The sequence below is a fragment of the Penicillium waksmanii genome (assembly GCF_028829765.1).
Source record: "Penicillium waksmanii strain IBT 27052 chromosome Unknown utg000001l:1.0-4852451.0:1.0-4856178.0, whole genome shotgun sequence".
NCBI lineage: Eukaryota > Fungi > Ascomycota > Eurotiomycetes > Eurotiales > Aspergillaceae > Penicillium > Penicillium waksmanii.
This window is the reverse complement of record NW_026643248.1, coordinates 4,263,277-4,276,540: the sequence shown is the minus strand read 5'-3', so window position 1 is coordinate 4,276,540 and position 13,264 is coordinate 4,263,277. Positions and strand designations below refer to the sequence as shown.

General features: G+C 48.6%; 4 protein-coding genes across 4 annotated transcripts; 2 read left to right on the top strand and 2 right to left on the bottom strand.

The window, feature by feature from the left end:
* Positions 1-113: 113 nt before the first annotated feature.
* N7481_001486 (phytanoyl-CoA dioxygenase family protein) lies at positions 114-810 on the bottom strand (the record flags this gene model as incomplete). Its single annotated transcript, XM_057260705.1, has 2 exons — positions 114-473; positions 562-810. 2 exons carry the CDS (start codon positions 808-810, stop codon positions 114-116), a joined length of 609 nt encoding a protein of 202 aa, XP_057128537.1.
* A 640-nt stretch (positions 811-1,450) lies between these two features.
* On the top strand, positions 1,451-2,266 carry N7481_001485 (uncharacterized protein; the record flags this gene model as incomplete). The annotated part of the gene is made up of 1 exon (XM_057260704.1): positions 1,451-2,266. The coding sequence occupies one exon, from the start codon at positions 1,451-1,453 to the stop codon at positions 2,264-2,266; it is 816 nt and encodes a 271-aa protein (XP_057128536.1).
* An 837-nt stretch (positions 2,267-3,103) lies between these two features.
* On the top strand, positions 3,104-3,511 carry N7481_001484 (uncharacterized protein; the record flags this gene model as incomplete). The annotated part of the gene is made up of 1 exon (XM_057260703.1): positions 3,104-3,511. One exon carries the CDS (start codon positions 3,104-3,106, stop codon positions 3,509-3,511), a length of 408 nt encoding a protein of 135 aa, XP_057128535.1.
* An 8,427-nt stretch (positions 3,512-11,938) lies between these two features.
* N7481_001483 (uncharacterized protein) lies at positions 11,939-12,820 on the bottom strand (the record flags this gene model as incomplete). Its single annotated transcript, XM_057260702.1, has 3 exons — positions 11,939-11,983; positions 12,175-12,498; positions 12,791-12,820. 3 exons carry the CDS (start codon positions 12,818-12,820, stop codon positions 11,939-11,941), a joined length of 399 nt encoding a protein of 132 aa, XP_057128534.1.
* Positions 12,821-13,264: the final 444 nt, after the last annotated feature.

The window sequence follows — 13,264 nt, the reverse complement described above, 5'->3', positions numbered from 1 at the left end:
TACTGTCCATTTCGATCAAACTCGACTATTTCAAAAAAGGTTTGGCTCAATTTTACAGCCCTATATAGTCACCTATCTCCTTATAATCAATCTGCCACAGCCCCGGACTTCCTTTAGGATATTGACTTCGAAACCCGATCATCTTCTGTGCTCGTGGACTCATTTTCCTTACCAGTTCCATCTGAACCAAAAAACGGATAAGCCTCCTCAGGTGTCAAATACCCCGGTTGAAAAGTGAAAGCAAGACCTCGACGCTTGACATCCCCCGACTGATTGGCACCACCACCATGAACCACTTTCCCAGAGATCAAAAGCACATCGCCCGCCTTCATCTCTGCTGGGGTAGTCATCTCGGGCGTTCCGGGGTCGTTGAAGTCCGACCAGTGGTTGCTGCCAGGTATGACCCTCGTAGCCCCGTTCTCTTCGGTGAAATCCGAAAGCGCAATCAAAAAGTTGAGGGAGACCTCCGGACCCTTTAGGTCCCATGGGAATGAAGGGGTGAGTGTTTTCCAGATCGAGATGAAGAGGCTGCGCGTCATTTCCTGGACTGATCTCAATCACCTGCGCGGTGCTCATCCAGTAGCTTTGGGCCTCCTCCTGGAAGGCTCGCTCGGCAATGACATGCACCGAGTCACTATCTAGTAGCGTGTCGCGGAAGTTTTGTCGTATCGTCACAATATTGGTGATTCGTTTGGTCTTGGCGCCGTGGAATTTTGAGATGAATTCATCACTGTGTGTTGAACCAAAGTTCGCTTCTACCACCGAGGCATCTATTTCGTTGTTGAGGTCCTGGACTTGACCCAGGGTCATGAAGTTTTCAAGTAATGACTCTACCGTCCGCTTTGACAATCGCTAATATTTGTTCAGAGCTGCTTGTGTTTGGTACTCATCGCAATGAAGGGGGTTGGCTGGTTTTCGACATTGTGAATATGTTCTATGAAGAGCTGGGAATGTGAATACGGGAATAAAATCTCGAGGTTGTTTTCGTTTCAGGAAACGGACGCGTTTGTCCTTTTATCATACGTTTCACTAGAGATAAGTACATAGCAATTGACAGCGAGGATCGTCTTTTCTCTTCAGATGGAGCTACTACGTCGCTGTCAACTAACGAACTGTTTGATTTTCCTAAGATGTACTATTGAACGTGAACACAGTGAGGCGATTGAACATGGATAAGAATCACAAGGTGTTGATTGGCTCCCGAGAAATCCCGATAGGACCCACCCGGATGGAAAGTGATGGCGAGCCCCAAGTAGATCCATCTAGATTGTATACTTCACGTGGCTTGATCATTCACAGAATGTGATTTGAAATCCGATTTCAAGATTTATCAGCTGGAAAAAACAACAAAATCAACATATGTCCACCAATACTCTTCATAATCAATCAAAATTTTGACATTGTTCTTTTTGAAAATCGTCCCCTCGCCCGACTCCCTTCCATAACCACCATGCGTATCGCAATTGCTGGTGCCGGCGACCTAGCCAAATACCTCGTGGAAGAACTTCTTGCCGCCTCCCATGAAGTCGTTGTGCTAAGCCGAAGCTTAAAGCCCTGGTTCGAGCGCCCTGACATCTCGTTCCGCCCAACCGACTACTCCGTCCCATCGTTGGCTGCAGCCCTGGAAGACTGCGACGGTTTGGTCTCCGCCCTACTCGACTATACGCTCGGCAGCGTCACTTCACACCTAGCTCTCTTGGAGGCTTGTCAGAAAAGCCCAAAATGCAAGCGCTTCATGCCTTCCGAATACGGTGGAAACGTTGATCTTTATCCCGAGTCACCCGAGTTCTACTACGCAAACCACGAGCCCGTGCGAGAGGCGTTGCGCGCCCAGAAGGATGTCATGTGGACTCTTTTCAATATGGGCTGGTTGGCTGACTATTTTGTGTCGCCGGGATCGCGGTATATCAAGGATATTGGTGATTTCCACCCCGTCGACTTCGAGGCGGGCGTGATCACTATCCCGGGGACAGGTGAGGAGTTGATTTCGTTCACTGCTGCGCGTGATACGGCGGCAGCTATAGCGCGCCTCATTGATCAAGATGATTGGGAGGCCACAACTTTTGTATGCGGTGAAACGACCACCTGGAACAGAGTTGCAAAGTTGCTGGCGGATCATGGGAGGGACATGGAGGTCCGTTATGTATCCCTTGAGAGTCTGCGGGACACCATCAAACAGGGCCAACTGGGTGACGATGATGTCACTGCGGCGCAATATGCTGAGTTCTCTTTGACTGGTGGAGCTATCCTACCCAGGAAAAATTAGAACGTCAGAAGGAGCAATATTTCAAGGGCCTGAAGATTCGATCACTGGAGGAATTTTTACAGGACGCGGAAAATAACCCGGTGGCTATCGTCTAAAAATGTACGATTTCATTGCAGTGAGACTCGGAACCATATATAATTGAATCTATAGAACTTTCAGGCGATCCATACCTAAGTTCAATCAAGCAATTTATGTATCATTAAAGGTAAAATTTGGGTACTTGTTCCAAATTGGTATCTCCATCTGATCATCTCGTAATAAAGCAGTACCAACATAATTCTGCGTGCGAACATGCAACTCCATAGACATGGCAAAGTAAGCAACATTCTTGTAAATGCGTATAGCGAACGGAGAGGATGGTGGTTCAACACCTCGCCCTAGAAGATTTTGCATAATAATCTACTCGATAAGTACTAGGGGGGTCCGGGGTCTTCCACTTATTCACGATAAGGCTGTCTTTTACATCTACAAAATCCAACTCTGGAATAACCTGGGCCAAAGCTGAGTTGATAAGGCGGAGGATTAGCAATCTAGCTTCGTATAGCTAAATTAAAACCCAAGGAAGGGTTTCCGGTAGCTCGCTATGGCTTTCCCAGGCCTTATCTCCTCTCGGGCTAAACCTCCACAACACAGGGCTTCAGCCCGTATAAAAGCTCCTGCATAGACCGTTAAATATGTAGAATCGAAAGCTAGACCATAAAACCATAAAATCATCACGAGGATCACATACTATTTCCCTCACCAAAACTTCAACCATCGTGCCTCAATAAATCTTCCCTCTCTCAACCAACAGAATGTCCGAGGAATACAAATCCCCCCCTCAATGCGCACGGCATTATGTGCTTCAATTCAGCCGGCATGGGCGCAAAGCTTTCATCCCTCTTGCATATTTCCTCCGCTGTCGTCCTTCCACCAAATGCCCGCCAGGTTGTCACGTCTGGGCAGACCGGAATGCGCGAAGACCTCAGCTACCCGTCATCGCTGGTCGAGCAGTTTGACCTAGCTTTCGCAAATGTGGAGGCGTCTCTCGCTGCTGCGGGTGTGCAGGGTGGGCTTCACGCTGTTTACCAGATGACCTCGTATCATGCTGGAGGTTTGAGCGGCGGCGAGGTGGACGAGGCTATGGAGTTCGTGGTGGAGAAGTACTTTGGCAAAAATCGTCCTGCTTGGACCGGGATTGGGGTGAACGAGCTATATGGGGAGGCGAGGATTGAAATTACAGCCTATGCTACCCTAGTGGATTGATAGTGAATTCTGCCAGGGACGACTTTGTGTAGTAATGATTTTTCATTTTTGTGATACACACACACACACACACAATTCATTAACGCCCGGCGGCTGAACCGAAAGGGCAACTATCACTGATCTAAATTTACATACCTTAGCTAATGCTGTGCCTCCTGGAAGCCCATACAAGATTGCTTTCAGTATGTGTCATCTCGAATGTCATTATCTTAGCGGGTCCTTGTGGGTTAGTATCAGTTAGTAGACTGGCTTGAAAGCGCTTCTTTAAGTGTTCAACATCCTATAATCGGCAATTGAAGCGCGTCTACCGTCTCTGGCACAAGGTAGTTGGTGGGGTTAGATTGGGGTTGGGGCGGGGTAGGGTTGATTTGTGTTGGTTGACACGGTTAAGCGGCGTCGAGTCGGCCCGTGGCGATTGCAAATCGTATTGTGGCTCGCACTGCTTCCAAATTCGGCTTTCAGTTCTGATCATTCAATTATGGTAGGTGTAATGGTAGGCTCAGGCTCCAGGAGCTCATAGCCATTTCGGACCAATTATTTCTATACAGGCGTTGTGGCAGATATGGATTATTTATGGCACCGATTGGCTCATTATTCCTCTGCTCTATTAGTGGTATCCAATGATCGCATCAGTTTTCAGGACCCACAGGCTCCTGGGAGCAAGGCCAATTATTAACCAATAACTTCAAAGACGACTTGTGAGCATGTGGGCCATTGATGGCACTAATTGGCTTATATTCCCGAGTAGTAGTACCCACCCGGATCCGCTTCGTTCCGAGGAGATTGATGTGGGTAATGCCTTTGCAAAGACGCGGCTGACCGCAGAGGTTTGTTTTCTCAAACACGTAATCAAACTAATGACTGGCTCACTGTACAAGAAACTCTGTTGTGAGATAGGGCTGTGCGAATCAGCCCCGCGCCGTACCATAGCTTGTATCTACTTGATATTGTGTAGGTGTGATGGATGTTCTCCGATAAGCGAGGTAGGCAACGAAGAACCCTGTGGTCTGCCTGCCTTTGGTGAGTTGCTGTTGCGTGGAGTAGCGGGCTCATCGCCGGTGAGTGAAAGGAAATCGCATGATCTCGTCACCTTGCCCGTCGCAGTAAAGGGCGGACTGACGGTGGTGAATGTTGATACCCGTCATCGGTTTTTATCTGCGGTATCCTCATGACTGTTTAAACAATGCCAACAGTCAGAAAAGTTTTCTATTTTCTGTCTGGATCACCAGGCGCAAAATTCAATTTCTCTCAGAATTGCATTAAACCAATGATGAAATGTTGAACCAGTTATCATTGAAGAGAATTTTGTGTTTGAGCCCTCACAATTCACAATCATGATCTCATTGACGCAGACCGAATGCCTCGCTGGATTGCTATAAATACCCGGTCCCTCGCCAGCAGAATAGTCGTTCGCAAGCATTCCTTTGTCACTTCGGTTAAAAGAATATCGATCAATTCTCGTTTACGTGGCTACTATTTGGTATGTTGACTTTACAATTGTGCAACGAGATTGATTGACTTGTTGCGTCCCACCAGCCTGGCTTTTCTCGACACAAGAGGACTTCGAACAACAGCAAGTGAGTGTAGCTGCACAGTCATTTTGAATCATGCTAACATGAGAAAAACGCTCGATATCAGCCCCGCCGCCACTATTCCTCTGAGAAGCCATTGAACGAAACTTTCAGGATGATCTGGAATGGTCCAAGCTGCGAGCACGGTGAGTTACAAGTTGTCTTTATAAGCTACTTGCTAATGATTGAAGACAATTAGGTGCCATCCTTTATACGATCCCCTGCAGTGGACAGCAATAACTGACAACGTAAGTTTAAAGACTGCAGCAATTTCAAAGGCAGACACAATGTGCTGACGACCCTCTCTGTAGGATGGAAAACTTCCTATCGCGAGTCGCTCAATATCTTGTAAGTCCCGCTGGTGCTTTGCCCCTGTCCATTTCCAACACCCGGTACTGCATTTAAATCTCCGCAAAAATGCTATCTGTTCGTGGCTTTCTGTTTCTCAGGAACTATCGCTGATGATTCTTTCTCTTCATAGGGCGCGTGTCAATATTACCCTCGACCTGACAGAGCTAGGTTCCCCCCTCGTCTTCGAAACTGAACCAGCTTCAACAACCTGATGGGACAAGCCACTGAATCTCACTACGCTTGCGCCTTTGTTGCTTCTGAAGACGTGGTTGAAATGGCCTCTTCACCTGGCTTATTAGCGGGCCAATTCAGGAAGGCTTGATGCCCTCTGCTTAGCCATACGGTAAAATTCCAAAGTGTTTTCATTCGTCTCTTCAGCTTTACCCTGCCCGGACAAAGGTTAAAAGTCAATGCATTAGTACCTCGTAATATTCTGACGGCTATGAACCTCCTGCCCACGTCCGATCCGAAGGCTTGTCGGTGGCCATGAGCCGGCCTCACTGTTGACCGAGCGAGCCACCGGAGCATCCGCGACAACGAAGAGAAGCCGAGAATCGACGGCCACAGAAAAAGACAACTATTTCCCCGAGGAGCATCAATCGGCAAATTGAAACGAGCTTTTGGCAATATTCTAAAGGCCAGTTCTTTCAACCCCTGATTGCAGCTGAGCAAGCGATAAGACAGGCCGTGGCTTAGATCTACCCTAGATCCCTCGCCGCGAGAGCAGTCATTTTCAGGTCGGGGCGAAGTTTGTCGCAAACAAAATACCATGAATCTCTCGTCCAGTGGTACTTTGCCCTGACCCGGTTGAAGACGTGCCTGGCGCATGAACAAAAAAGAGAAACAGCTACGCATTGGAAGATATTGCCCACATCCATTTCCCCGCGGTACAAAGTGATCCCAGGCCCTCGTGCACGTGTGCTCAAGCTGACGCATGCTACCTCGTCACTGTTTTGCCTGTGCTGATGACAGACTACATTGATGGCAAGTCTGTACCACCCTCAGTCACCGGAAACCATGCTGACATAGGGAGGCAGTGGAACACAGCCCTGGTTCGGCCGTTTCCACGAGTTCGATCGGAATAGTGTATTGTGGCTGGTATAAAGGGATCTCACCGAGGCGACGAGCACGGTGAGTTGCAAATGACCATATTGCGCCAGCTGCTGATAACCGGTGCTAGATCGAATGTATCCTACAGCAAATTGCTTTGGCTGTGTCCCAATGCAGGCGGCGATTCAAAGCTGATCAGTACGTTCTCGTCAGCGAACGACCACCTTGCGCCAGCTGCTGATAATAGGTGCTAGATCGAATGCTCCCCCCTCGATGTCATCACCGAACGCCACGAACTCATCAGCAGAAGTAGCCTCGCAAAGTACGACCAGTCGGTTGCCGCGACGGTTACAACTGCTTAATCATTACTCGAAAGATGCCAGGTGGGTTTGTGATAACTCGTAGATAAGACTTTTTTGTTGACTTCAAACGTAGCCGTCATGTTTCTGTCAGTGCGGACATGTCACATTTGCCCGACGCGAGACGCTGCGACGCGTCAGTGCACTCAGTCGCCCGTGGCACACGTCTGAGCACCGGCGGATGCTGCCTTGATCCGGCATGCTCGACTATGAAACGTGGTTTCACTATAATCACGAAATGGCCAAGAGGTAAAATCAACCGTAGAAAACGCGAAATGACACGGAAAATCAAGCAGGTTTAATTAAATCCGTCTTTCTGATGAAGGGTCATCTGAATGTATCCCGCAGGAATCGAACCCGGGCCGTTATTAGAAAGCCAATGCAGCAAATTCCATTAGACCACAATATGAGAGGTGTTGCGCGCGCGAATTTTGCTTAATTATACCCAAGATTTTCCAAATAATCATACCCGCCGTTCCTCCTGGCACATTTCCAGCAAGATCAGCGTTTTGAGCTCCACAAGTGTCTTTCATTTGATCAGGCCGACACAAAGTGATAACTGAAATATGTTTGGAAGAATCAAGCTTTCTATCGCTGTTATTCTGGTGGTTCGTTTTCGATTTTACCGCCGATAATGTACATAATAGCATTAGTTTAGGGATATATATATCAGATATCAAGCTGACATATAGCGACACTACCTCAGACACAGAATATCGCCAAAGAGTACGCGATGAAGCTCGCGCCGAGAGAATGTCATACAGAAGAGCGACCGGAGTATGTACTACCATATCGGACCTAATATTTAGAAATCATCATTTCGCACTGTTTATCAACCTTTGCATTCGCGAGGGATCAAAGATCCCCACTATGGCGGGGATGGGTATTTACCGTTGGCCGCCACTTCACCTCCCGGGAGTCACCCGCACATCAACATGTTGATTCACGATTCACTGGTCCGGTCCCCATCAACACGTCCTCACCATCAGCACGCCAACACCCTTAGCACGCCAACACCCTCAGCACGCCAACACACCACCTACTCAGTGTCGAAAACTCGCATCTCACTACGTCAAGACAAATTCTGCCGACACTGCTAGCCAGCAGAGACAAGCATTCACACCACGGGAAACTTGGGATTTCAGCCGCCACCCAGATTGGCCACCACGCTGCCCTACACCGGGGTTGTAGCCGCCCCACGACGCGATGCTCTACTTCACACTACGTGAAAGAAATGCACAGTTTTGAAGCTCAGGGCGTGATCTAGGCTACAAAATACTTTACGCGAACAAGGAACCTGAATAGTGGACTCTACAAACAGGCTAAATGGCATAACAAACATCGCCCCTTGGGGTAATCTTGATTTCTATCGATTCGGAGCAGGTCTTGGCTTCTTCGAGTAACTCCCTCGAATACTAGTCTCTGACACCACGAAGAGGTGCCTGCAATCGCCAGAGGATCAGGACGAGCACCGCGGCGCAGGGGTCGCCTAAACAAGCACAAATTTGATAACGCAGGGCTCAAGGCTGCATGGAAGCTCAAGATTATAAAATCACAGGGCTCAAGGCTGTGAGGGAGAACTTGGTGTCGCAGCGGTCTCCTGCGGAGCACATTTTTACAACGCAGGGCTCATTGCTACGAGGGAGCGCGTTTTTACAGTCACAGGGCTCATGGGCTGTGAGGGAGCATGTTTTTACAACCACAGGGCTCATCGTCTGTGAGGGAGCGCATTTTTACAACGACAGGGCTCATGGGCTGTGAGGGAGCGCGTTTTTACAGTCACAGGGCTCATGGGCTGTGAGGGAGCGCATTTTTACAGTCACAGGGCTCATGGGCTGTGAGGGAGCGCGTTTTTACAATCACAGGGCTCATTGGCTGTGAGGAGCACACTTTTACAATCACAGGGCTCATTGGCTGTCAGGGAGAACTTGTTGACGCAGCACTCTCCTGCGGGTCTCAATTGGTAACGCAGCGTCCCCCTGCGGGTATTTTGTCATCACAGATGCCGACTGTGGAGTTCACTTCATGACGCAGCGCCCCCCTGCGAGGCACACTTGGTGACGCAGAGCTTATCCTGCGAAGAACACTTGGTAACGCAGATCTTATCCTGCGAAGAACACCCGAGTGGCTCGGGAGTGTGAGGAGGAAAGTCCTGTTTTTCTTTTCGACGGGAAAAGAGCGTCTTTTATGCCATTTCGGGTACGTTTTTCGGCAGCGACCACTTGCATACATTATGCCGGACCCAGAGATTTCACTCGACATTCGCACCGGGCGACCTCATTCTTGCTGGGCGTTGAGGCGGTTGATCCAACGTTGAAATAAGAATTTTCAAGAGTTTGGAGTGGAGGGCTGGTGGAGTGGATGGATCCACCTGGAGCCGTGGTTGTCCTGGGGCTAGGCCTGACATATCATTTGCCCCATCAACGTTGTTGGCAAAGGTGAAGCGGCCCTCAACTCAGTTAGCAAGCAATTGAAGTCGTCCGGAGTTCGCGTCGGGTATTGCGGAGGCACCAATTGCGCATATCTCGCCTGAATGAGAGTTTCTCATCCGGCATTCGTGCCGCGCGAGCGCTTCTTTGCTGGGCAATGAGGCATTCGTTTCAACGTTGAAATAAGCATGGCAAAGCGTTCGGGGGTAGCGGGCGAGGACGTGGCTCGTCCGACTGGATGGAACCAGGCTCCGCTTGAGAAATAATTTGCCTCCTCAACGTTGATTGACCTAGGTGAAAGGTCTTCAACGCAGCTGGCACGGGGTGTAGATCGAAGTGGCGTTCCATGGAGCACTCGCCTTGGCAGCTTAATTTTCTGTAGCTTCAGAAGTCTGCAAATGTTGCCTCGTACTGTAACGAGTCGATTTGCAAATCATTGGCCTCAACGTTTCCGCACATGGTGAAACGGCTTCCACGCAGCCACTATGCCACTATGTAGGTTTAGGCTGAAGAAGCGTTCCATGGACAACTCGTCTTGGCGGATCGCTTGCCTGCACACTCGATTTTTTGTCTGTAGGCCTTTTGCCCTCGCCTCCTGGAATAAATGCTTTCCCCCCTCCATCCTCTCCGTTAGCTTGACTGTTATCTATTCCGTCGCGAGTTACAAGCACTGCGAGACATCATGCCGCCCACATCTCTATTACATCAACCAGTGCATGTGGACCGGGGTGCCTCGTGGGTCAGTATCCAGAAACCAGTCGAGAAGGTACCATCGATGAAGAAATGTTGACGCCGACTCCGTCGTCGGAACATGGTTTCGTCGAGACCCGATCGAGACTCCGCTGCTGCCCAATATACATGGTCCCCGCAACTGATCAGCCATCTGTAAATCACCTCCATGGGTCCTCTGGTGGTCGACCTTTTCTCTAATTGATTTTTCGCAGGTCTTTGAAACCCTTCCTGGAACATTGCCGGGCAAGGAACGCCACGGGTAAGTCCAAACCGGGGGTTGGAGTCACTCCGCTAATTCTCTTGATAGAGTTCATAGAAACTCTTTATCCCATGCTCGGACTGCCTATGACACACATTCCTTTTCGAGCCCAATATCTGATCCTCCAAACTCTGCAACGTCACCTCGAGCATTCCGCCTTCCAATTTGTCCAAAAATGGCTTCTACCACAGTCTTTGGCTGTTGGCTGGACATGCCCCGAGGCGCTGGAGCTGCATAAGTTCTTGAAGTTCTTAGCTAGAAACCGATCGAAGATCTCGTCTGAGCAATACCATGAAAATATCACCACTGTTCTGAAATTGGACCATTCAATCGCCAGTATCCGCCCCGCCGCTGTTCATCGGTTGGCCCCAGACAGAGATAGTCTACTTCAGATGAATCATGCTGCTATCGAATTTTGTCTTTGCGTCGGCGAAGGCCCTGGCACGGAGACTCTGTCGTCTCTTCCGATGCCTAAAGAAAACCCCACCGAAGTCAAGCATTGCGCAAATGCAGACCAGCAGACTGCTCCTCTCATCCTTCTTTGCCCAAGTCCTCCCCATGCGGACGTTGGAACGACCGATTGATTGAATCTCCGGGTGTGATAAGAAGACTCGTGAGATGCGTCGAAATAGACTTCATGACAGAAGTGGAGCGATTCTTGCAGGTTGAATTCCCGTGAGACGTGGTTTATGGGACTTCATTTTTTATCAGAAATACTGTTGAATTGACGTGTGAATCAGAACGTGAAAAATATCAGGAGGTAAAACGATCTTCAAAATAGTTCCCAGGATCATACCTTGTCCTTGCTCCGTTTGTGAGTGAATAATATATCCATGCTCTTCCCGCCTTCCACTGGGTAATAATTCTAAACTATGACCGCGATTGCAGCAGCGATGTTCGAAAATGTCATTGATCCTATGTTCCTCAACCTGTTTCCCAGTTCCGTCGGTACAGCGATCGCGATGGGCTCTTGCCTTATTAGACCATCTATTTTTCCTACCTGCTCTATGAGGACGCATAGGCCTGAATTTTGTGTTACCGAGTTCCCTACCAAGCCTCCTCACCCTTGGTATCCGCAGACCAGTAGGCTGTACCCTAGAAGTCCTGCTAAATCGTAGTCTCTCAAGAACATCAAATAGACAATGACAAAATCCGCTACTATGGAAGTCACCGAAGCCCATATCTATATTTAGACTGAAGAACCGACCTGGTAACACTTCATGATGTTCTAATACAAAGCCAGGCGAGTCTGGGACATCGTGTTGCGCGATCTTCTGCGTCCTGACAGCCAATATTGAAACACAATTCAAATCTGGTAGAGATTCAAGAACACAAACCACGATCAAGAATGTAAAAATCATTATGTGAAACGTAAATCAAACTCGCGACCCGATACCCGCCGACCGTGCAAATTTGGTTCTGTTAGGATACCAGCTGACCGCATCCTACCCAAAAGCGAGAGAAAGTTTTCCACAATGGCTGGAACTCGCTTGGGCGGGATTGGAGAATTGCTAGCGACAATCAAAATACATATGGTCATAGAGTACCATTTTCAAATGAGTCTTCTCAAATTGTATCCCAGTATGTCCCGTTTGTAGATCGATTCATTGATTTCTCTTCTAGGAAAATTCTACCTCATGCAGGATTTGCATGGTGTGGTGAGGGTGGAACTACCATCACCACTTTGCCGACGGCGTTCCTTGCGCTTTCTTGACATCGATCTGTGTCTTACATCAGTCACACGATCACAATGGCTTGTACGGCCCCGAAATAATGACAAAGGCTTCGGATACTTACCTCTGTCATCTAGTCGGCCAGATGTTTCCCTTCTGCTTCCCTGTGATCGGTCTGCTATTTTAGTTAGAAACCGTACTGGCCAAGAACGTGGTGTTGCAACATACTGTGGGCTTACAGCTTCGGCCTCATCATTCCAACTAGATTGCTTTGGCTCTGACGACTGGCTCCTTTCAATGGGCTCAAACTGAACTCTTCGACTGGGTCTGCTCTCGGGCTTTGCAGCTGGAGACAATGCGTGATCGTACTGTGTCGGGGTATTCGTACGAGATGAGCCCTTAGGCTTCGATGAGTCGGCGTGTTCTGAAGTGCAGTTCCCTCCCTCCAAGATATCATACCATTCATTGTCATGTCTCAAAATCTCGCTGGAGCAATGTTCAGAGGCTTTCTTGTCCGGTATCATCTTCGGCGAAGGAAGTCTGACGCGGTCGAAGATGAGGGGCTGTCAAAAAAGAGGGTCCTCAAAATTGAATTGAATTGAAGCGAAGGACAAATTTGCAGCTTGAAAACGTGTGGTCAGAAAAATATATAGTTTGTCACGAACTCCAGCAGTTTAACATTCCCTGAGAATGGTGGAAGGCGGTGGTCTGAGTTTAAGTGGAGTGTCGTCAACTGGAGAGGCTTGCAAATGTCAACGTTAGGCCGTCGCCAGTGAATGATCCTCTGCGTATGAATTGTACCTACGAAAACTTCCACTCATCAACACAAATCAGCACCTCACTCACCTCACTCACTAAATCAACGGTGATAAAGTGATATAGCATGCTTGTCTGCTAGTTGAGACTGTATCCCCTCCCGCCCAAAGAGTTTCTGCGGTGAACCCTTTCCGGCAAAAGACAGGAATAAATTGCGCAAAGCCAGCGTTCCATGGGTCCGAAAAATTTACAATTAGGGCATTCTAAGAATAAAGTATCAGGGGTTTTCACGGGAAACCCAGAATTTCACTCCATATAAAGCTTCTAGTCCCTTTCCAAGCCTCTTCCAGTCAATACAAGATCGGGATGAGCAACTACAAAATCCCATGAGACGTATTTTGCAAGCGCGACTGGTACCAATATGCCGCTTATTATGCGGGAATATCGGGAGCAAAGTGGAAGCATAATTGACGGCTCTCAATGGAGCAGCTTGTGCTATATAAAGCAGTTCAACAACTGTCATCTTCCAATTGATTCATCTCGGTAATTATAAATCTGGAATCGTTTGCTATC